This window comes from Opisthocomus hoazin, chromosome 14 (assembly GCF_030867145.1).
Source record: "Opisthocomus hoazin isolate bOpiHoa1 chromosome 14, bOpiHoa1.hap1, whole genome shotgun sequence".
Taxonomy (NCBI): Eukaryota; Metazoa; Chordata; class Aves; order Opisthocomiformes; family Opisthocomidae; genus Opisthocomus; species Opisthocomus hoazin.
The window spans coordinates 23658342-23680903 of NC_134427.1; the positions used below are offsets into that span (position 1 = coordinate 23658342).

The 22562-nt window shown below is 67.4% G+C and overlaps 2 protein-coding genes across 2 annotated transcripts; one reads left to right on the forward strand and one right to left on the reverse strand.

Moving 5' to 3' along the window:
• Positions 1-603: 603 nt before the first annotated feature.
• Positions 604-5947, reverse strand: UTP14A (UTP14A small subunit processome component). The gene is made up of 14 exons (XM_075435685.1): positions 5871-5947; positions 5568-5638; positions 5291-5355; positions 5035-5177; positions 4731-4886; positions 3765-3884; positions 3595-3689; positions 3252-3375; positions 3086-3163; positions 2279-2633; positions 1739-2148; positions 1482-1669; positions 1310-1409; positions 604-986 (listed from the first exon to the last, which is right to left on the reverse strand). Exons 1-14 carry the CDS (start codon positions 5928-5930, stop codon positions 714-716), a joined length of 2238 nt encoding a protein of 745 aa, XP_075291800.1. The 5' UTR covers positions 5931-5947; the 3' UTR covers positions 604-713.
• Positions 5948-6586: 639 nt separating this feature from the next.
• On the forward strand, positions 6587-20909 carry ZDHHC9 (zDHHC palmitoyltransferase 9). The gene is made up of 10 exons (XM_075435695.1): positions 6587-6645; positions 6890-7165; positions 15879-16039; positions 16620-16778; positions 17749-17886; positions 18024-18072; positions 18359-18461; positions 18612-18715; positions 19197-19365; positions 20166-20909. The coding sequence occupies exons 2-10, from the start codon at positions 6999-7001 to the stop codon at positions 20268-20270; spliced, it is 1155 nt and encodes a 384-aa protein (XP_075291810.1). The 5' UTR covers positions 6587-6645; positions 6890-6998; the 3' UTR covers positions 20271-20909.
• Positions 20910-22562: the final 1653 nt, after the last annotated feature.

A 22562-nucleotide genomic window follows, 5' to 3' on the forward strand; every position in this document is an offset into this window, starting at 1 on the left:
CTCGCCGGCGGCACGGAAACGCTCGCCGCTTCCTTTCCTCTTTTTTTTTTTTGTTGTCAGCCTCGGGTAAATTCATGCAACGCAACCACGGCCCCGCGTCCTCGGGCTCGGTGCTGTGCGGGGCCAGCAACAGCCCCCCCCAGCCCCCTGCGCCGTGTCGGGGTGGGAATCGGGGAGTCGCAGGGCACCCGCGGGCAGCAGGCGTGGGCAGGGGGGCCTGAAGGGCTCTGGCACGTCCCTCCGCCAGCACCGGACACCCCGAGCCCCCCGCCGAGGGGGTGTGCGGGGGTCAGCTCAGCGGGGTTACTGGCACTGGGCAGATGTTGGGGTGCAGCGGGAGGGGGGCCAGAAGAGCGGGGCCCCGTGGCCAAGCGCAGCGGGGCAGGGAGAAAGCCCCTTCAGCCAAGACTAAAAAAAAACCCACTTCCAAACACAGATCTGATATATTTTATATCAAAGGGAAACAAAAAACCCAGGGGGCAGGGGAAGCCCGGCCCCGAGGCTCCCGGCCGGACCCGCAGCGCACGCTGGCCGCGCTCCGCCAGGCAAAGCCCCCTGCCCCGCGCGGGGCCCCAGCGCGGCAGCAGCTGTCCCGTCCCCGGGGTGCAGCCTCCCGGCGGGGGACGCGGCGGCAGGGATGGGGCAGCAGCAGGAGCCTCTCCCCGTTCCTCCGCCGGCTCCAGCCCGAGCAGCGGCGAGACGCGGGCACAGAGCTACCGTGCGCGCTCGCGGGGCTGGCGAGGCGGCTGCGCTCCCCGCTTGGGCAGCGTTTCCAGCGCCGGCTGGGCCCCGCTGCCAGCCGCGGCGGCCATGTCGGGGACGTCCTCGGCAGAGAGGGGCTGGATGATGTGGCCGGCGCGGGTGACAACGCGGGGAGCGGTCAGCTTCTGGAAGGCGCGCTGCGTGTTCCACGTGGCGCCCACGGGCGTCCGGATGCTCTGCTCGAACTGCTGGTGCCTCTCGAAGGGGAAGGGCAGCTCGCTGACCTGCGGGGACACGGCGCCGCGGGGTCACCACACAGTGAACCGGCCCAGCACCCCAGCCGCAGCCGTCACCCTGTGCCAGCAGCGATGCCCGCGGCATGCCTGCGCCTCCAGTCCTGCCCCGCCGAGTGCCTCGCCCATCCCCTCTCCCAGCAGAGCCCGGACCGCCGGCACAGCCGTCATCAGAGCAGCCCAGCAAGTCCCTGCTCCCTCCCTCGCCGCGCCGGCCTCGGGGCTGTCGGAGCAGGCAGGGATGGCGGGCCGGGCACCAGGACACTTCGGGCAGGGGTCGCAGGCAGGGTCCGGGCACGGGTCGCGGTGCCCACCTGATGCGCTGCCGCGTGGATGTTGCGCCGCTCGCTGATGATGACGTGGGGCAAGTGCTGGTCCTTCCGTGGAGGCGCCGGGGGCGGCTTGAGCAGGAACCTGCCGGACAAGCGACGGCGTCAGGGCCCGCCGCCGGGCTGAGGCACGCTGCCGCAGCTCTCCCGCGCTCACCGTTTTATTTTCTTGGCGCTGGGCTTCAGCCCCGTGCCGCCCCACTCGCCCCAGCCCGGCAGCACCAGGTTCACCGGCTGCGGCTTGGCAGCCTGCTCGGCCTTGTCCTTCTCCCGGCGGAAGTCAGCGACCACGTCGTCCCCGGCAAAGGCCTCGGTGATGACCCCTCTCTGGTCGATGCCTCCCTCCTGCGGGGAGAGGAGTCAGCCCCCCGCGCGCAGCCGGGACAGGGGCAGGCCCGTCCCCGCGCCGCTCACCTCCTCCTCCACCAGCACGGGCAGGCTGGGCCACGGAGCCTCGGGGGCCGTCCCCCCCAGCATGGCCTCCAGGCTGATCAGCTGCTTCTTGGCCGGTGGCTTCTTGGCGCGCCTGTCCCCGGCTCTGCCTTCCTCCCGCTGCCGCGCTCGCTTCTTCGCTTGGGCGGCTGCCGGCGGCTCCCGCCCTTCCGCACGCTGCTCCGAGGCCAGAGCTTCGACGTCCTCCATCACAGGCTCCTCCGAGGCCAGAGCCTCGACGTCCTCCATCGTCCGCACCCGGCCCAGCTGCTCCGACAGCAGGATCTCCTCCCGGGCCTGGGCAGGCTGCTCCAGCCCCGCGCTGGCCGGCTCCTCGGCGCGGACGGGGCTCATCCCCGGCAGCTTGGAAGCCGCCCCCGTCTCGCCAGCACCTGTGTGTCGAGGCGAGTCACCCACGAGCAGGGCAGGACAGCACAGGACAGCAGCCCCCAGGGCCCCCGTCCCTCTGCCCAGCGCCGCAGCACGCCAGACGCACGCTGCCCGGGGCTGCGAGCTCCTCACCTCGTCCCGCAGGGCTCCCGGCCCGCTGCTGCCGTTTCTGCGCAAAGTCCTGTAGCAGAGCTTCCTCCTCTGACATCTCCTCCTCCTCCTCTGACACCTCCTCCTTGCTCTCCGCCACACCAGGCACCGCAGCATCTCCGAGACCCTCCTGCACCTCTGGCTCCTCGGCTGCGCCGCTGGGCTCGCCCAGCATCCAGGGATTGGCTCTGCTGGCACCCGCAGGGACAGCGGGGACGCTCGCGGGCGTGGGGTCCTCCTCGGGCGCGTCACCCGCCGCCTCCTCGGGCAGCTCCACCCGCACCTTCTGCATCAGCTCCTTGCTCCGGGCCAGCTGCTCCTGCACGGCCTTGCGGGCCTGCGAGGGGATGGATACGTGCCTGAGGCGGGCCAGGAGCAACACGCCCACCGCCCTCACCCACCTCAGCCGCCCGCCCCCTCCCCAGCCAGCGCTGGAGACCTCATCGCGGCCTTTCACTACATCAAGGCGGCTTGCGAGGAGACAGAGAGCGCCTTCGCACCCAGGTCCGGAGTGACAGGACACGGGGCGGCTGCTCTGAGCGAGAAGCGGGCAGGCTCAGGTCAGGCGCGAAGCAGCAGCGCTTCTCGATGCGGGCGGGGAGGCCCTGGCACAGGCTGCCCCGTGCAGCTGCAGCTCCCCAACCCCGGCAGCGTTCAGGGTCAGGCTGGACGGGGCTTTGCGCAACTTCGTCTGGCGGAAGCTGTCCCCGCCCAGGGCAGGGGGGCTGGACTGGATGCTCTTCCAAGGCCCCTCCCAAGCTGAACCCTCTCGTGACTCCGCAAGCTCACCTCCAGGTCGTACTTCGCCATCACAGCCCTGGAGCGCGCCCATTTTCCCTTGTTCTGGTGCTTCAGGCTCATCCGCTCCTGGGGGAAGAGGAGCAGCAGCATCAGCGGGAGCAGCCCCACGGGCGGGGATGGCCCCCGGGCTGGGGCAGCAGCCCAGCAGCAGCACCTGCATCCTGAGCTGCTCCAGCTCCTCCAGCCGCGCCAAGGCGGCCTCCGGATCCGACTTCTGCAGCAGCTCAAACTCCTTCAAGGCCTTGCGTCTCCTGCTCTTCTTCAGCACGCGATGGTACCTGCACACGAGGGCGGGGAGCCAGGGGGTGAGGCCCCGCGGCGCCGGGGAGGCCGTGGGGAGCGCGGCGCTGCTTTGGACAGGCGGCTGCCCGACACGGTGCGGACCCCGGGAAGGATGGGGGCTGCTCTGCCTCCCCCTGCGTCTCGCCCACACCCGCGCCATGGCCAGGGCCCGGCCTGAGCCCACCGCGCCGAGCCCAGCCGCGGCAGAGCCTTACTTCTTGCTCTTGATCTTCTTCTCCCGCCGGGCCTTGGCTTCGTAGTAGGACTGCACCACCCGCGCCTTCTGCAGCTCCGCGCGCCGCCGCCGCGCCTGCCGGGGAGCAGAGGGTGAGGGCGAGCGCCGAGGCGGCCCCGGAGCCAGGGCACGGCGGGGGGAGGCACCCACCTCCTCCAGGCTCATCGCCTGCAGCGAGGCCGTCTCCTCGGGCGTCAGGAGCGGGTCTGTGATGGGCTGCTGTGTCTTGTGGAGCAGCCCGAAGATCTCCTGCTCCAGGGGAGTTCGCGCCTGTCGGGACAGAACGGACACGGCAAGAGCACAACGAAAAGAGCTAACGCTCCCCTGGACGTCCCCATCCTTCCCAGTGCCCCTGAGCAGGTCCCTCCTCCCGGGGCTGGGCTCACAGCCCTGCTTAGGGCTCTCACACCGGCCCAGGGCTGGCTGCCCGGGTGCCCCGCCAGCCAATGCACCAGGCTGGGGTGGGCAGGACTCCCCCGGGCAGAGCAACAGGCCCATGGTCGGCCGGCGGCGCCGAGCAGGCCGCAGAAGCTCCGGGCCACGTGACACCACGTCCCGCCGAAATGGAAAGGGACCTTCGGGCCGACGGAGGTGAGCGCTGGGCCCGTCGGGAGCTCAGCGGGGGCTGCCGCTCGCCCGAGCACCCGCACAGCGGGGAGAGCTCTCGGGGATGACAGCGACTCCTGCCAGCAGCACAACCCCGCCGGAACTCGCGTTCAAGCCCGACAGCGGCCTCCTTTCGCAGCTGGGCTTCGCAGACGCACAGGCTTGGGCAACCAAAGCCCCGCTGCGTCTCGGCGCAAGCAGCCGAGGGCTGCCAGCAGGCACCAGGCTCAGCCCAGGGCCGGGACGTGGCCGGCTCAGCCCGGGCTGAAAGGCCAAAAAGCGAACGGGGGGACAGCGCAGGCTCCAAACCCTCCGCTCACGCCCACCCGGCCTCTCCCAGAGAGCGTTCACACCTCTGCTCCGTGTGAGGAACGCAGCCGCTTCACTTTTGACTCCCCAAGCTCAGCGTGCACCCGCCCAGAGCCTCGGCTGCAGGCTGGACCCCCCTCATGCCTCCCAGCACAGCCAGCAGAGGCCGAGCTGCCCCCACCGACCCCTGCCAGCGCCCACCTTCCACGCCGAGATCGTCTGCTCCAGGGGGACGACCGCAGCAATCTCCTGCTTCAGGGGGAACACCAGCTGCTCGGCCCGCCGGTTCTGCAGAACCACCGGCTGCCACTTGCCCACGTCTTTCGAGGTCTCGACGTAGGCAGCCTCCCTCACAACCTGCAGGCAGTGGCGAGACGGGCAGAGGGTGAGCGGAGAAAGGCCAAGAGAAGCCTGTCAGCATCAGAGGGGAGTAGAGGGGCACGCAGGGGCTCAGCTCTGCCTCCCTGCAAGGCCAGAGCTCGGCTGCCTGTGCAGGGCCACCCACCCGCTTCGCCTCCTCCTTGCTGAGTGGCAGCTCCACCGCCGCCTTCTGCTTCACCCTGGCCAGCTCCTTCTTCACGCCGCTCAGGGCGGATTTGGGACGGATGGGCTGCAGCAGCTCGGACAGCACCAGCTTCTCCCCAGCACCTGCAGAAGGACCCGCCCGTCACGAGGCTGCGGCCGCCTCCGGCCCAGCGCACCCCGAGCCGTGAGCTGCGGGCGGGCGGCTTGGGCCCTGCCCGGCCTCCCGGGGACCGCACCTTTGCAGCTGATGTTGAATTCTGAGACCTGCGCGCTCGCCTCCGTGCGCTCGGCCAGCTTCCGCCTGCGGGAAGAGAAGAGGAAATAAACCAAAGGGGTCCCCGCGTCCCCCCCCCGCCCCCCCTCCGACCCGCGGCTGCGGCAGAGGAGCTGGGGCCGGTGGGGAACGGAGCTCCGCCCCCTCCCACCGCCCCCCCGCAGCCCCCCGGGGGGGGGAAACGCCGTCGCGGCGGGGAGGTGGAGCCGAGGGGAGCCCCCCGCACGCCCCCCACTCACCGCCTGCGCCCGGCCAGGGAGCTGACCGCCTCCAGCAGCTGCCGGTGCCGCCGCTCGCCATCCTCCGGCCCCTAAGGAGGGCAGACGCGGTTACAGAGCCCGGGGGACAGCGCCGACACCACCGAGGGCAGCGTCCCCGGTGCCCCGCCACCGCCCGGCCTCCCACCAGGCCCCGGGATCGGGCCCCGCCGCCCCCCGCCAGGCCTAGCCGCCCCCCGCCGCGGCCGCCCCGGGTCGCAGGGAACGGCGCAGCGCCCGCAGCTCGGCGGGGGGTGCGGGGGAGCCCGGCCGCGGCCCGCTCACCTCGTCCTCCCCCTCGCTGGCGCTGCCGGCCGCCTCCACGCCCAGCCACTCCTCCGCCATCGTGCCGCACGCCGGGGCAGCCGTAAAGCGCCGCGCCGCGCCGCCCCCGCGCGACCTGCCGCAAAGCGCGCCGCTTCCGCCCGGCCTGCCGCCGCCGCCCGCCGCGCTTCCGCCCGCCCCGCCTGACGTCACGGTTGCCGTGGCAGCGGAGCCGGGCCCGGGGTAGGCGGGGGGAGCCCCGGCCCGGTCCCGCGCCGCTCCCAGGCCCCGAGCGGGCCGTTCCCGGCCGGTTGCAGCAGCCCTCGGACACCGCGCGGTGCCGGTGCCCCTTCCGGGCGGAGCGGCCGGGCAGGGCCCGGCGCAGGGCGGGGAGCGCCGCGGTCGCCATGGCAACAGCCGCGGAAAAGTTCTTTATTGGGGTTTTGTTTTCACTCCCCGCCCGGATCCGCCGCGCCCGGGGCAGCTCGGGCCGGGGTCGCCGCCGGGGCCGGGCCACACCGGGGACTTCATCCCCGGGGACCGGCGGGAGGCCCCGCCCCTTGTCACGCCCCCCCTGGCGCCCCGCCTCCCCTTGTCCGCACCGGGGCGGAGGGTGTCGCCGTGGAGTGACGTTGCGCTCCCCCAATGGCAAAGCTGGGAGAGGCGGGGCGGGGCGGTGGGCGCCGTGGGGCCAATGGCTGCCGCGGCCCCGCCCCCTCCGGCGGCGCGGGGCGTGGCGGCCCCTCCCGCGGCGCTGAGGAGCGGCCCGACCCGGCGCTGCCCGCACCGGCACCGGGTGAGCGGCGGCTGCGCGGGCCCCTCCCCCCCTCCGCCCCGCTCCGCTCCCGGGCTCGGTTCCGCTGCGGGGGCTGCCCTGTCCCCGTCCCCTCCCGGTGGGGCCCGAGCGGGGCCGCCCCGCCGCACCCCCCTCCCCCGACGCCGGGGCCTTTCCCCTCCCCGGTGCGTCCCGGGGGCGCGGGGGATTCCTATGGCGATGGCCGCCGCCCCCCGCCGCTGAGCCGCTCCCCGTCTCCCCGCAGGCCCGGCCGAGGATGCGGCGGGAGCGGCGGCGGCAGCAGCAGCAGCAGCAGCAGCAGCAGGGCCCGGACGCGTGGCGGAGGCCACCGCCCCCCCAGTGAGGGCCCCGCCATGTCGGTGATGGTGGCGAGGAAGAAGGTGGTTCGGAAATGGGAGAAGCTGCCGGGCAGGAACACCTTCTGCTGCGACGGGCGCGTCATGATGGCCCGCCAGAAGGGCATCTTCTACCTGACGCTCTTCCTCATCCTCGGCACCTGCGCCCTCTTCTTCGCCTTCGAGTGAGTTCCCCGGCGCGGGGCTGCGGGGCAGCGGGGCCCGGCTCGGCTCGGCTCTCCCTGCCCGGGCCTCGGGGGCTGCCCCCGGCTCTGCCCGCAGCCTGGGGCTGGGCCCTCGCTCCTCGTCCTGCATCGGGCCTGGGGGGCTGGGGCACACGCTGCCAGCCCAGGGGCAGATGGGGATTGGGGGTCTGGGGCACACGCTCCTGGCCCGGGGACAGCCGGGGGTCTGGGGCACACGCTGCCAGCCCTGGGGACAGCCATGGGTCTGGGGCACATGCTCCTGGCCCGGGGACAGCCGGGGGTCTGGGGCACACAGTCCTGGCCCGGGGACAGCCGGGGGTCTGGGGCACACGCTGCCAGCCCTGGGGACAGCCGGGGGTCTGGGGCACACGCTGCCAGCCCAGGGATGGCCAGGGGTCTGGGGCGCATGCTCCCAGTCTAGGGACATACAGGGGTCTGGAGCACACGTTCCCGGCCCTGGGGACAGCTGGGGATCTGGGGCACACACTCCTGGCCCAGAGATGGCCGGGGGTCTGGGGCACACGCTGCTGGCCCCAGGGATGGCTGGGGGTCTAGGGCACACACTCCTCGCCCGGGGATGGCCGGGGGTCTGGGGCACACGCTGCCAGCCCGGGGACTGTTGGGGGGCTTAGGCAGTGCTGCTGCAGCAGCCGAGGCCGGCGCAGGCCGTGCCCGTGTCCCTGCCCGCTGGCTGTGCCTGCAGCCCCCAGCTCAGCCCTGCCAGGGGAGCTGACAGACGCGGAGCGAGCTGGCTGGCACAGGGGTGCGGCGCCAGTCCGGCCTGCCCTGCAGCTGCCTGCTGGCTCGGGGTCGTGGGGGGCTGCGCTACGGCAGACGCTCCCGAGAGCCGGAGCGCTGGGGTTTGGGGAGGGTCCGGCCGCCCTCCCGGGTCAGCCCAGAGAGCTGCAGCCAAGTCTCGGCTGCTGCCGGGGGCGCGGGGCCTGCCCCCTCCCCACAGCTCTCCCCTGGGAGCGGGGCCGGGGAACGGGCCGGCCTCAGACTAATCCTACGGAAAAAAACAAACAAAAAGGAGAAAGCGCCTGTGTGTGCCTGGGCAGCGGGGCTGCGGGGAGGGGGCAGGGCTGCCCCTTGGGCCTGGCTTGGGGATGAGCTGAACAGCCACAAAACTTCCCTTCCCCTGTCTCCGTCAGCGTGTTTGTGTTGCTCTTGGGGAGGCGAGGTCCGAAAGGGCGCTGGGTAACACAAAAGCTCTTTAAGCTGGGAAAGCGGGCGGAAGAAACTGCTCGCTGGCGAAGTCCTGGCTATTCCTCCCCATACGTGAAGCACCCGGCCCAGGTGCTGCCCTGCTAGACCCCTTCCCCAGACCGGGGAACTTGTCTGGACCCCCCCTGGCCCGGCACTGCTCTCCCAGCGCCTCTCGGTAGCGGATATCGCTGGCAGCCTTGGAAAGGGCTTTCTGGAACAGTCTGCCGAGGCTTGCCGCGTCCCGGCAGCAGCCACGAAGCGGGTGGTGGTCAGGTACGAGACTGGTTTTTCTGCTTCGCCGTCGTGCAGCTGTGGAGCCTGTGCAGCCGTCCGGCGAGGCGCGGGAAGCCCAAATTACCCCGGCTCGGGCTGAGCTCAGGGGAACGAAGCGACACCACGCTTTGCTTTGCTGTTTGGTTTTTTCCCATCTGCAGAACGGGGCGAAGGCTTCCTGCCTTGCGGGAACAGCGAAAGCGTTCCTGCTCCAGAAACACTCATCGCGAGGGCTCGTTGCTCCCGCTCCCTGCGGAGCCTGCCCTTCGCCGAAGAGCGAAGCGCCATCCCGCTCTGCCGCGTTCGCCCTCGCCCGCTGCGCGCCGTGGCTGCGCGGGGCAGGGCGAGCGGCGGCTGCCTCGCCGGTGCGGGGCCGTGTCGGCAGAGCCGGCGGCGCGGGGGCTCGTTTGGCCGCGGCGGGCGGCTGGAAGCTCCTCGGGAAGCCCCAGCTCTGCTCTGGGAGGCAGAGCCCTGCACAGGGGCTGCTCACGGCCTCGCTCGCGCCGAGACGCCCCGGACGAGCTTGCTGCGGGGCGGCTGGCCCGGGGAGGGGGTTTGCAGCGAGCAGAATCGTCTGGGAGTTTTGGTTAGGTCGGCTGAGTGGTTTCCTCCAGGGAGATGAGAAGTCTGGGGGAATGCAAAATGCCTGTTTGATTCTGTCAGAGCACAACACCTGGATGTTTTCTGTCTGAGAGAGGTGGGTTTGTTTTGCAAATCTTTGGGGGTTTTTGAGTTTGGCGTGGGGATGAAGTGTTGCCTTCCCAACCAGCAGCACTCCACGTCATCCCTGCTTGACCAACCAAGCTGAGCAGACGAGCAGGCTGGCTGCTGGGGAGCCCTGCTTACCCTGTCTGCCTTCTGCCCGCGTTACGGTGCTTTTGCAGAAGGGTCTTGGCCTGGAGCTTTACCCACTTGTTTCAGCTCTTGGCAGATGCTGTGACTTTTGCGTGGAAATTCGTGGTCTCCCCCTCAAAGTTTGTGCTAGCCGGGCGGCTAGGATCCGGTGTGGGAGGGAAGCAGCCTGCGGTGGGCGGAGGAGTCCTGCTGACTCCGTACGCGCGCTGCGGGGTGCCTATGTTGTGGACGCGCGTCCCGTTCAGCTGAATCACTTGCGCAGTGACACCTTGTCCGAGCGAGGCGGCGGGTGCCCCAAGCCAGAGCGCGTCTCGCTGCTCGGTCTGCGCCAGCGCGGGTTTGGTCCTCGCCCTCCCGGCTGCGCCGGCGCTGGCGCTGAGAGCCGGCGGTGACTGGCGTCGCGCGTCACGAGATAAGCCGAAGGCGTCCTCTCCGGCCGCGAAATGACAGCCTCTCTGTTTGGGCTGCTGCTGGCAGTGTTCTGCTGGGTTGTTTTTTTTTTTTTCCCTCCTCCACGCAGCTTTGATGCCGTCGGCTCATCTGCTGCGTCCCAGCCGCGCGGTCGGAAGCCGCCTCAGCCCCGCGCGCGGGAATTTGTGTGTTGTTCTGCCCCAGCCCGCAGCGCTGCGGTCTGGAATCGGGTAAGTGCCCTCGTCAGGGAGCGAGCAGGGCCTGGAGCAGACGGAGCTGTCGGTGCCGTACCCGGGGATCCGGCTCCTCCCTCCCTCCCCGATAAAGCCGGGGGCCGCGGAGCCGTACCGGCTGCCAGGGAACCGCTCTGCGGTGACCGGAGTCCTCTGCCCAAGGGCACCGCGCTCGCCTCCACCTCGGCAGGAGGCAGCTCGCGCTGCGCAGGGGCTGAGGCCTCCCGTGTTAGCTGGGTCTGCTCCGGGACCGGAACGCGTCATGTGAAATTCCGTTGAACGCCCTCCCGGCGTGATTTCAGGCCCTGGTCGGGTCTGTCGGCGCTGCGACAGGGCGCGGGGTGGTCTGACTGCGTGCGGTGTGCGAGCAGGAGGAGAAGCCCGGGGAAAGCACGCGGTGAAATCCCCCTGGGAACTGGGGTGGTGGGATGCCGCGTCCCCTCGCTGGCTGCCGGGGGTTTCCTCGCTGCGGGTTGCCGGGGGGCTGCAGTGGCCCTCCCGAAGCGAGGGGTCTCCGCGCAGCGCTCCAGAGCAGCGGCGAGGGAACTGGGTCTCTTTTGTCTGCAGCTTCTCAGCAAGAGCGTTCAGCATTTGTCAATGTTACGGGCAAGACAGCACCTGCGACGCCGGGCTCCTGCGTGCGGCGAGGGGCTGCCGTTCGCTCTGCCGCGCTCGTCGCCGAGGGGTTTGTTCTGCTTTGGTAGCTCCGTGGAGAGTAAAACGGCTTTGTTTTCTGGTGAGTTGAAAAAACCTGCGCTTGGCCTTTCCTTTGACTTAATTTTTCATTTTTTTTTTTTTTTTTTTCTTTTTTTCTCCCCCAAACCTCCAAGATTTTGCACTGAAGAAGAGGTGCTGCTGAGCTGGCTGCTCCCCCTGGTTAGGTGTGTGCTGAGCGCTGTCAAACCCTGCACACGAGTTAGCCGGCGCTTTGTAGCAGTTGCCGTGTCTCTGGGCAGAGGTGAACTCGTCGGTATCCAGAGTTCAGCTCGTCTGGCTGCTGAAGGCGCGCTGCTGCGTGAAGGGGCTGCTCCCGGGTTGCGGAATCGCGTGCCTTTTCCCTTGCAGGCGGGCTCCTTCTCAGCGGACGGCTTCGCCCTCCCTGCAGCACGCACGTCCGCCGCTCCTCGTGCGGGCCTCGCCGTGCCGTGGCTGGGAAACGAGCCGTGGCGTCGGCGCAGCGTCGCTGCCTCCCACCCTCGACGTGGGTCCGGCGAGCGTCGGCGCCGTTGTTGGCTGTAGATGGCTCCGGTTCTGCCCGGGAAGGGCCCCGGCCTCGCAGCGCTGCGGTGCGGCGCTTACCCCGGTTCTCAGCGCGACGGTTTCCCCGCTGACCGCAGTACCTCAGCCAATGGAAGCCGTCCTGGGTCTGGGAGAGGCGGCCGGCCGGGAGCGCTCCGGTGCGGGTCAGGCGCTGGGTGAGGGGCACCGCTTTGCTTCGCTGGCGTTCCGGACAAGCACGTGGCGTGGTTGTGCGTTACTTTAGGGAAGTTAATTAGGTTGTGTGCGAGTGAGATGTAAACGAATTATACAACAGAGCGTGCGCGGAACCCTGGAGGAACGCGGCTGAGAGACGTGCTGCCCTGTGCCTGAGGTCCGCTCCCGTTGGGGCGGGGGTGGGGGTTTCCCCCCTCCTCCAGAGCTCGGCTCCATGTGCCGCTCGCCGCAGACCCCGCCGCGGCCCCGGAATCGTCGCGCAGGCAGTTCCTCGCGCCGTCCGCCTGCAGCACCGCCCGCCTGCTGCTTCTCGCCGCTCCCCCCGCGCCCCACTGACCGTCTCTTTGTCCCGGCCCTTCTGGCCCCCCAAGCCCGGCACCCCCGCGGCGAGGAGTCGTGACAGTGCCGGTATTGTCTGCCGGAGGTGACGGAGCGCTGGAGAGCACAGGCGTCGCGCGAGGAGCGGAGGAGGAGCAGCGTCCCGACATGCCAACAGTACGGCTGTGTTGGCTCGCAGCTCCCCGAAACAAAAGAGCTTTAAAATGTCTGTTCCTTCGCGCTGTCGGCGAGTTGCCGAGCGTGGTCGCGCTGAGGCCGAGGCGCAGACCGAACCCTGTGCAGCGCTGGCGAGTACCAGGCCAAAGCCTGGCATGGTGGCCGGGCCGTTCGGGCGGCACGTGGCTTCCTCCACCATGGCGGGCGCGGGGTCTGTTCCCTGACGGGCAAGGCTCTGTCAGCGCGGGGAGGGACACCGCAGGCGCAGTCTCGGTGCCGTGGGGGTTTGTCTCGCTCGGGTGTCTCTGCCCTCGCCTCCAGACCCTGCTCGTGCCGAGGGGATGCGGCGGCTGGCCTGGGTGCTGGGGCAGCAGGGGGGTCCGCTCGTCCCCGCTGTGCCAGGGCGCGTCGGAGCGACGGGGCTGAGCGGCCGGTGCAGCGCCTGGGGCTGGCTTCGTGCCGGAGGGACGGCGGCTTCGCTGGGCAAACGTCTCTTCGGTGCGTGGCGGCTGGAGGAGCCGGCGTTGGTACTTCCCGGCGTGCATTTTCCAGCGTCTCCTCCCCATCACGCAGGAGAGCAGGCATCCGGTGATGGCTGGGGCTGCGCGCTGTCCTCCCCGCTGCCCAGCTCCGGGCAGCCTGCCTGGGATCGCTGCGCTCCCTCCCGAACTGGGGAGCTGACCCGCCCGGTGCCTGCGCCGTGCTGGGAGCTGGGTGGAAGGGCTGGATGCTGGCTGGACGGGGCTGCTTCCCTCCTCGCGGCCGCGCGCTCATCCCTTTCGCCTCCTAAAATTGCAGGCTTCTCGCCGTTCCCGTGGCACGCTCCGCGGCGTGGTCATGTCAATCTCGAGGCCGCTCGTGTGGTGCCTCGGGGACAGCGGGAGCGGCTGCGTCCCCAGAGGACAGGCTGCCTTGCGGAGACGCGCGGGAGCTGGGCCGCAGCGAGCGGGTTGTGTCCCACGCTCCTGCTCCTGCGCCGGCTGAGCGGGGACTGCACGGCTCGCTGCGGGGACCGAGCCCGTGCGCTGCTGAGTGCCGCTGGGTAAAGCCTTCAGGTCTGCACCTGGGAGAGCGTGCCCGGTCTGGGTTGGGTGCCTGCAGGTAATAAATCTCTCTGCTGACACAGAATCCCAGCATGGTGGGGGTTGGCAGGGCCCTCTGTGGGTCACCCAGCCCAACCCCCTGCCCAAGCAGGGTCACCCAGAGCAGGCTGCACAGCACCGCGGCCAGGCGGGGCTGGAATATCTCCAGAGAAGGAGACTCCACAGCCTCCCTGGGCAGCCTGGGCCAGTGCTCCGTCACCCTCAGAGGGAAGAAGTTCTTCCTCGGGTTCAGCTGGAGCTTCCTCTGCTTCAGTTTGTGCCCGTTGCCCCTTGTCCTGTCGCTGGGCACCCCTGGAAAGAGTCTGGCCCCGTCCTCCTGACCCCCACCCTGCAGATATTTAGAGGCATTTCTAAGGTCCCCTCTCAGCCTTCTCTTCTCCAGGCTGAACAAGCCCAGCTCCCTCAGCCTCTCCTCGTAGGAAAGATGCTCCAGTGCCCTCACCATCCTTATAGCCCTCGCTGGACTCTCTCCAGTAGCTCCTCATCTTTCTTGAACTGGGGAGCCCAGAACTGGACACAGCACTGCAGATGGGGCCTCCCCAGGGCAGAGCAGAGGGGAAGGAGAACCTCCCTCGCCCTGCTGCCCACACTCCTCTTGATGCACCCCAAGATCCCATCGGCCTTCTTGGCACCCAGGGCACGCTGCTGGCTCATGGTCACCCTGTCATCCCCCAGCACACCCAAGTCCCTCTCCGCAGAGCTGCTCTCCAGCAGGTCCGCCCCAGCCTGTGCTGGTGCCTGGGGCTGTTCCTCCCCAGGTGCAGGACCCTGCCCTTGCCCTGACGGTACACTGGAGAAGGTGTCAGTGTGCAGCTGAGGCTGGGAGCTCGGCGCAGTTTCTGCTCAGCTTTAACACGGTTTGTGAATCCATGTTTTAGCCCATAACACATCCGTGGTGTGACAGCAGTCAGCAAAGCTGTCATGTCAGCTGGGCAAGGGTCGAGCTGCAGCCCCTGGGGGCAGACCGTGCCCAGCCTTTGGAGGATCCAGCCCGTATTCCTTCCCAAAAGGGGATCCAAGGTTTCTGTTTGATCGCTGGCTGCCTTGCAGCTCCCTTTCTAGACTTTGCCCTTGCAGAGGGAAAGCAAAGTTCCCTTGGGCCGCCTGAAGACGGGAAGCTCAGCCCTCTGGGCGCTCAGCCCGATCCTGCAAGACCAGGCAGGATTTTGCACGCGGCCGACGCTAAGGGTTGTGGTGTTTGGAGGAACTGCAGAGTTTGTAGTGTCCAAAATTAACGCCGTAGGTTTAGGAGCCGGGCCCTGTGCATCGCTGCGGATGCATCGTGGGGCGGCTGCGGCCAAAGCGCGCTGTCGCTCCAGCATTCCGCCCTTGCTGTACCTCGTTGCACGCAGGGGAGGGTCGCTGCGGTCGAGCAACGGCAAATTAAAGCCCCCTGAGCCTTCCTGCGGTGGGTGGTGGGCTTGCAGAATCCGGTGCTGCAGAGGAACCAGCTGGAGCTGGGAGAAGCTATGGGTGGGGAGGCTGCCCGCAGTTAAACAGCTAACGCTGTGGGTGTAGGGATCACCTTGCCTAGGACCCACTGGGGAGGATGACCCCGTGCCTCTCCCCGCAGCAGCCCTGCGCTTCTTGGAGAGTGGGAGTGGGATCCTGGGCTGGATCCCCCCCGGGGAGCCAGGGCTTGCGAGAAAGCCGGGTGCTGGCGTCGTTGGGGCGAGCCTGGGGAAGCAAGGCGTGCAAGGGGGGCTGGAGCCTGGCACAAGCGTTGGGATTTGGGTGGGGTTTCCCTGAAACCCTAGGAGACCTTTGTAGGGACTTCAGCCTGACAGAAAGGGGTTTTTCTGAAGAAATCGGGGCAAAAATGTGTTTTCTTTCAGCCCAGTACATCTCTAAACCACGACTTCCATACAGGCCTTCTGCGTGGCCTGTGCCACAGTGCCCGTGCAGACGTGTTTGCGGGTGTCCAGGAGTGACAGGGGCTGCAGCGAGATTAATCTCCTTGCTCCCTTTGTGCTGCCTCAGTCGGCGGGCCTAGCAGTAGAAATTCCTCCTTAGACCTTTCTGTATTTATTAAGCAAACAAACCTTATGCTGCGCTTCCTCTCTTGAGCGGGGGGTGTCTTGGGGCAGGAGCCCTGCTGCTGTATTTGGAGCTTCCGAGTCCCTTACCTCAGAGAAGCCGAAGGAAGCCAGGCGTCGTGTCGCACGGGAATGCTGTGCTTCCACGCGGATCCGTTCCCGAGAGGCACAGGACGCCGTCGATCCCGGGACAGTCGTTTCTGTGGCACTGGAAGCTGCTGCCTCTTTGGGGGACAGGCAGAGAGTCCCACCGCCCCGCTGCCTGCCAGCGCTCTGCAGTGGCAGGGTCTCCAACCCGGGTGCTGCTCCCGGAGGCACGCCCGGCCCTCGGCAGCTCGCTGCAGCGAGTGTCCTCTAGGCACGGTCCCTCCAGCGTTCCTGGCATCGCCCGTGACTCCGGGCAGAAGGAGCTGGGAGCAAAGCAAAACGCTGGAGAGCGTGCTGTGCCTGGTGGTGCTTTGATGGTGGCTGGTTGTCAGAGCTGCCCTGGGTGGTGGGATCAGAAGGAAGTGCTGAACAGCTTCTCTTCTCCAGGTGTAACTGGAGTTCAGAGGAGCCTGGCCTCTGAGCCTCGCCAGGCTGTCGGGCCGTGGCTCGGGCAGAGCTGGCGGTGCCCTGGTTCATCGCCTCCGACGTCTCTCCGCAGGTGCCGGTACCTGGCGGTCCAGCTGTCCCCAGCCATCCCCGTGTTCGCAGCGGTTCTCTTCCTGTTCGCCATGGCTACACTCCTGCGGACCAGCTTCAGCGATCCCGGGGTGATCCCCAGAGCCCTGCCGGACGAGGCTGCCTTCATCGAGATGGAGATTGGTGAGCGCGGAGCTGGCTGAGCTGCTGCTGGCTGGAAAAGCCTCCGTATTCCTGGCAAACCTATAGGCTACGTTCTCTGCTGAGCCTTTCTTCCCAGCTGGGCCTCCAAAAGCAAGGGTTGCCCCAAACGGGGAATCTTACGGCCTGCTGGCTGATTCTGCCGGGCTGGGTCGCAGAACGGTGGGGCGGCGTGCCTGCTTCCCTCTCTGGGGACCTGCTCTGGGCTGTTGTCTCCCCTGTAGCTGTGTGCATACGAACTCGGTTTGCTCTGGGGAAAGGGTGTGGGTGGCTTGGTGTGGGCCCCTCCATCTTTCAGGGAGAGAGGAAGCTTGGTGGCTGCAGGTCTGTATGGTGACAGCCCCCTGGCCCTTCTCAGAACGCCCACGAAAGCTCTGCCACCCCTTCTCCTGCCTCCAGGCTGCCAGCGTGGCTCGGGACCGGGCGAGCAGAGCTGCAGCCGCTGGCTCTAGACCCGGCGGGCTCTGATCCCGCTGGCAGGAAAAGCAGGGAGGTGGGTTGTGGCTCCGGGTCTGTCGCGTTGTGGCAGCAGGTCTGACCTCTGCTTGGCTCTCTCTCTCAGAGGCCACCAACGGGACCGTGCCGCAGGGTCAGCGCCCGCCCCCGCGGATTAAAAACTTCCAGATCAACAACCAGATAGTGAAGCTGAAGTACTGCTACACGTGTAAGATCTTCCGTCCGCCCCGTGCCTCTCACTGCAGCATCTGCGACAACTGCGTGGGTGAGTAGAAGAGGCCGTGCCCGCTCCTGCGCCTGGGCGTTAGCTGAGGGCCTGTGGAAGAGAACGGGTGAAGATCTGCACCCGGTCTCGCTCCGCACTGGGTCTCGCGCTGCGCCGGCTGAGCGAGTCCAGCGTGATGGTGAGACGGGGACAGTCTGCCCCTTCTGAAGCTCAAGGAGCTGGAGGTTTGCTCAGAACCTGGAGCCGGATGGTTCATCCTTGCCAGTACTTCTTTGGCAGTGGCTGGTCTGACACAAGTCCAACTTGTCCGTGTAAACGTGCAGTCCATTTCTGAGCTTCGCTGGACTGCTGGCCTTGCTGGGCTGGAGGGTTCCCGTGGAGAGCTGTGTCTTGCCTGAAAGCAGCTCCTTGCGTCGGTACGGAGATTCTGCCGTTACGCTGAGTGCCGCTGGGTTTTGTTCCCCTTGCTGCCTAGCAGAAGCTCTCTGAGCCCTTCTGCGTGTCAGAATTGGTTTGTGCTCAGCATCCCTTCTCGAGGAAGAAGTCCCATTCGGTTGGATCCCTCTCCTCCTCTGCAGGTTCCCAGCCCTTGGAGTGTTTGTGCAGTTCCTTGAACCCTCTGCTAGTTATTGTTGTAGGAGTAAAGCGGCACGTGGGTTAGATGTGAGCTTCTGAACCCCCAGGCCTTCATCTAACCCCTGTGCTGCTTTGGTAAAAGCTGTTAGAGCTCAGGTCTCTGGGAGAGAAGACGTGCGTGGAGCCAAGTTCTTAAACTTGGTCTTGATGTGCGAAATGACCCAATAGTAAAATGATTTTGTGCGTTCTTACCTGGCCTCCCCTTCCGGAAGGGGGCTGTGATACGGGGCCTGGAATTAGCAGAGGGTTGGACTTGATGGCCCAGGGAGTCCTTCAGCCCTGGAAATGTTTGAGTTCGGGGCGCAGGAGTGAGCATCTGCGGATGGGCAGGACCGGGCTAGGGCAGGACTGATCTCCATCTTCACTTTCACAGAGCGCTTCGACCATCACTGTCCCTGGGTGGGCAACTGCGTGGGGAAGAGGAACTACCGCTATTTCTACCTCTTCATCCTCTCGCTCTCACTCCTCACCATCTACATCTTCACCTTCAACATAGTCTACGTAGCACTGAGTGAGTCTGGCTGCGGAGGCTGAGGGCGAGGGGGGGTCGCAGATGGTGTTGTGAACCTGGAGGTGATGGAGAGGGAAAGGGAACTGGCCTCGGGGCGGTGTTGCGGAGAAGAAATCTCTCTCTTTTTGTATTGCCAGAATCTCTGAAGATTGGGTTTCTGAACACGTTGAAGGAAACCCCGGGGACATATCCTTCCTCAGTGCGGAGGGGTTGGCGGCTCCAAAGCTGGGGGTTGGTTAGTCCCTCCTCTGCGGTACGGAGGGACTGGAGCCTGGATGCCCAGACTTCTCTGAGGAGTCTTTCAGGGCGTTTTCCTCCATGATTACAAGGCAGTTCTGTGGCTTTTGGGAGGAGGGTGAAACAGAAAACTCTGTCTAGGAGAAGAGGAGAAGTTAGGGCGGCGTGTCTGGGGTGGTGACACGGCGCGGCTGGGGCTGTGTCCGGGCTGTTCCCAGTCCTTAACTGTTCCCACTGTACTGGAGGTGCTCATCTGTTTCTTCACCCTGTGGTCGGTGGTGGGGTTAACTGGGTTCCACACCTTCCTGGTGGCACTGAATCAGACAACCAACGAAGACGTAAGTAGAGCCCTTGCGTTCCCCTGTGCCGTCTCCATTTCTCAGCGCTTCCTGGGTGTGTGGCAGCTGTGCCCGCCTCGCTGACGTGCCCTGCGGGCTGGGGGCAGGTGGCAGTGGAGCAGGCCTGAGCCTGTGCCCTCACCGTTGCAGATTAAGGGGTCCTGGACTGGCAAGAACCGCGTGCAGAATCCCTACAGCCACGGCAACATAGTGAAGAACTGCTGTGAGGTGCTCTGCGGGCCTCTGCCCCCCAGGTAAGCTCCTGAGCGGCAGCCCTGCCATTTTTGCCCCCAGAGCCCGGTGCGGGGCCCTGAGGAACTCTCCTCACTTGGGTATGAGACCTGGCTGCTCTTCTGCCAGCGCTGTGTGTGTCTGGAGGTCGCTTGGGACACGGCTGGGTGCTCTGGGGAGGAAGGTCTGGTGTATCTGCAGCGATTGAAGCTTGTGCTGCGCTTGGGAAGCCGGGGAGGAGCGGCCCCCCTTCCCTGGGGCAGCGTGCGGAGCAGAGGCTCTTCCCAGGGCGCTCATTCCGGTGGGCTCCCACGCTCTGACCTGGGCTGCTCTGCCAGGGGCTTGGTTTTCACAGACCCTGTGAGCTAGGTTTGGGCTGTGCACAGCCTCTTTTGGAGAGGACGTCTGAGGACGTCTGTCTTCACCCAGCGCTTCTCCTGCCAGGAAGAGAAGCTGGCTCCGGCGGGTGCGCGGGTCTCTGATGGTGCGGTTCTGTTCTCGCAGCGTCTTGGACAGACGGGGCATCTTGCAGCAAGAGGAGAGCACAGCTCAGGAGGAGTCGAGCCCGCGGGGGCCCGGCGCTCAGGAGCCCACCGCTGCTCCGAGCCCTGGGGAGCAGGCGGAGGAGAGCAGCGCTGCGCAGAAGGACGGCAGCCTTCCTCACCCCAGCGCCGTGAGTGATTCCCTCGGCGGGGGGTCAGTGGGCTGGGGCTGCTGACGCTTCGGGCCGGCAGAGAGGAAGCTGATAGTGCGACTTCGCAGGGACGAAGCAACGCTTGGGGCTTTGCCGAGAGGCTGCCGGGGAGAAGCCTGGTGTGCTCTGGCCCTGGGAACCAGCTTCTCCCCGGAGCTGGCTGGGATGGTGCTGGGCTCCTCTGGCTCCTAGGCAAACCTCAGAGGAAATCGCAGCTGGCAGTGGCTTTGGAGATGCCGGTCCTGCCGCAGGAGCACCCAGGAGCTGGCACCAATGGAGGCGAGGAGGGACGGGAGGTTGCGGGCATCGTGTTTTGGCACCAGGTGCCCCGGGAGGGGCCCTGGCAGGTGTGGGGTCTCCATCCCTGGAGAACACCGTTGCCCCACAGGGTATGGCCCCAAGCAGCCTGCTCTGTCTTTGAAATTAGTTTGAGGGTGTCATTGGACAGGAGACCTCCAGAGTGCCCTTCCCGCTTCAATTACTCTGTGAACGAGGTGGGAAATGGCTGGACCTGCTGCCTGGGCGTGAGCTGCCTGTTTCGCTGGTGGGAACGGTCCAGACCACCTCTGCTGGAGCAGTCCAGTGCTCCCGATCTTCCCGAAGCTGCTGTTTTGCCTGTTTGGTGGCCCCTGGCTTCTCCTTTTCCCAGGCAGAGCTGAGACCGCTGCCCGGTGGAGCTGGAGGCAGGAGCAGGGCAGCGGGGCCGTGTGTCTGTGTGCTCCAACAGATGCTCTGTGTTGGGTGTACTGGTGCAAGTCACTGCTGCCTTCTCTCTCCAGGTCCCTGCGCCGTCGCTGAGCAGCGCTGAGATGCCGGAGGAGAAGCAGCTAACGTCTGGGGAGCTCCCGGTCCCGTCCCAGGACGCTGGGCAGGCAGAGCACTAGCCTCTGCTTGGAAGGGAGAACTTTCTTGTTTTGTCTAATTGAAGCTGGAAGTGATTGAGGAGAGGAGGAGATGGGCTGGATGGCAGGCAAACGATTCCTCATGGCCATTTTGCTTTAGTCGTCATTCGCCTCGACGCGCAGGCGGAGCGGGCTGGCGCTGGCCTCGCGTGGTGTCCCGGGATAGCGAGCGGGAGTCGCCCGCCTCGGTCACCGCAGGGCACTGAGGCCGGTGTCCCTGCGGGCCGAGGCGGGACCTCTTGCTCTGCGGGTTGTCCTGGATGCCGAATCCCTGCTCGGTGGCCGGGGCCGTCCCTCCGCCTGGCCCCGACGCTCTGACGAGGCGACTTGTGGTCAGGCAGCTCAGAAGCGACGTTAGGGTCGGCCTGCTCCCTGCTGCTGAGGAATCCTGGTGGGAAGGGGAAAGCGATTTATGGCAGCAGCGTCCTCTCTCCCCTCCTCCCTCCTTCCTCTAATCTGTGGCGTTGTTTTGTTGGTTAACGTGGCAGGGGTTGCCAGGAGACATTTTGGTGCCAAAAAGGGCCAAAACCAACTGGGAAGGTGTTCTGCTGGCGACGGTTTTTGAAGTAGCTTCCTTCCCGTGCTCTTTCATTTCGTGTGACTTCGCCGGCGCGAGAGCAGCCGTGGCGGGGGCCCTCCTTCCCGCCTGACGGGGGGCTCCGGGGAAGGAGCGGGGCGGCCCCTCTTCCTGCCGCCTCGCCCCGCGCCGGCCGCAGAGCGGTTGTGCCAGGGGTGTACGGAGCCGCAGGGGAGGGTCTGCCTGCGCCCCTGGCTCTCGGGCTGGCGCCGGGGCTGCGTTGGCTCCCGGCCGTGCCCTCCCCTTGCCCATCAGGCTGCGGCACGCTGCTCGGCCGCTGCTCTGCAGACCCTCAGCCCCGATTCTGTGTCGTGTCGTCATGTCCCCGTGTCCCCCCCTGCCTTGCCCTGCATTTCTCAGCCATCCCCGAGCGGCTTTCAGAGCCTTGAAGCTTCCCCGGGCTTTGCCGGCTGTCCTGCGGCCGGCTGCGCGGTGTCAGCGGTCGGAGCTGAGGAGAGGCCGGGGGCCGGGGGGAGAGCTCTGTGCCAGGCAGGGCTCCCCTTCCACTCCCGCTCCCCATCCTGTGCCCGGCAGCCGGGCTGGGGACAGCCTGGGGTCTGCGGGGTCCCCGCGGCGGCCGGCGGTGGAGAGCTGGCCACCCGGCGCCCTGGCAACCCCCCATCCCGTCCCCCGAGCGCTGGGCACTCCGGTGCCCGCCGCAGACGCGTGCGGGGTGGGCAGCAGGCGGAGGATGTCCTGCCGGGCAGTCCTGCTCTGCTCCTCCGTCCCCGGCCTCGGATCCCATCCCGCCTTCGAGCGTGGCGGGGAGCCTCGTCGCTCGGGAGCCGTCCCTGTGCCTCCCAGCACGCTGCTCTGCCCCGGCCCCTCGCACGTAGACCCAGGCCTGCGAGGTGGTGGGTCTGCTCTGGGGGGCAGGGGTCTCCTCCCCGGGTGCCCGGCTGCCGCCCCAGCCTCCGGCAGCAGCTTCGCGCTTGCCCCGCGGCTGCCGTCGGCTGCTCCCAGCTCCCACCTGGGACGGAGCCCTGGGCTGCCCCGGCCGGCCGACCCCCCAGCCCCCTGCAGCCAGCTCCAGCCCAGGGCGGGGGTCCGGGGCAGCCCCCGCTGCCTCGCCCAGCCCCACGCAGCCCTGCCGGCAGCGGAGCCCCCCTGCTCCTGCCCGCCCCAACGCGCTACTGACCAAACCTCAAACGCGGTGTGAAAAAGTGTATTTTTTGGCTTGGCTGATCTCGGCTCCGCGGCGGGGGGCGGAGGGCTGCCTGCTGCCCGCGCCTGCGGTTCCGCTCTGCGCCGCGCAGGTTCTCCGCGCAGGAAGTGGGGGGAGGGCGAGGGCTGGCGTTTCTGTAATTTTTTTCTTCTTCTTTTTTCTTTTTTTTTTTTTTTTTTTTTTAATTTTAAAACAATGAAGGAAACTTAATTGGTTTGAGAAATGGCTGAGCTGTAGCCTCTGCCTCTGTCTGTGCCTCCCCGCTCCGGCCGCCTCTCTCCCCTTCCCCGTTGCTTGCCAGCCTCCCCATCCTGCGCTCCCGGCGTGGCTGGTCCGCGTCGCGCTGTCCCCCTCGTCCACGCGGCCTGTGTCACACTGTCCCCCCCGTCCACGCGGCCTGTGTCACACTGTCCCCCCTGTCCACGCGGCCTGCGTTGCACTGTCCCCCCGCCGCGCGTGGACGGGGGTCTCGGGGTGCAGGGTGACAGATCCCGGCGGCCGCAGCGGGGCAGCGGCCGGGGCAGCTCTCGGG

Excerpts from the sequence above, each read along its gene's own strand:
- UTP14A (XM_075435685.1), bottom strand. The coding sequence starts at position 5,930 with ATGGCGGAGGAGTGGCTGGGCGTGGAGGCGGCCGGCAGCGCCAGCGAG. Across the intron at positions 5,178-5,290 it reads ATTCAACATCAGCTGCAAAG|GTGCTGGGGAGAAGCTGGTG; the intron begins GTGCGGTCCCCG and ends GTCCTTCTGCAG. Across the intron at positions 1,410-1,481 it reads AGCGCCAAGAAAATAAAACG|GTTCCTGCTCAAGCCGCCCC; the intron begins GTGAGCGCGGGA and ends CTTGTCCGGCAG.
- ZDHHC9 (XM_075435695.1), top strand. The coding sequence starts at position 6,999 with ATGTCGGTGATGGTGGCGAGGAAGAAGGTGGTTCGGAAATGGGAGAAG. Across the intron at positions 17,887-18,023 it reads CATAGTCTACGTAGCACTGA|AATCTCTGAAGATTGGGTTT; the intron begins GTGAGTCTGGCT and ends TTGTATTGCCAG. Across the intron at positions 19,366-20,165 it reads GCCTTCCTCACCCCAGCGCC|GTCCCTGCGCCGTCGCTGAG; the intron begins GTGAGTGATTCC and ends TTCTCTCTCCAG.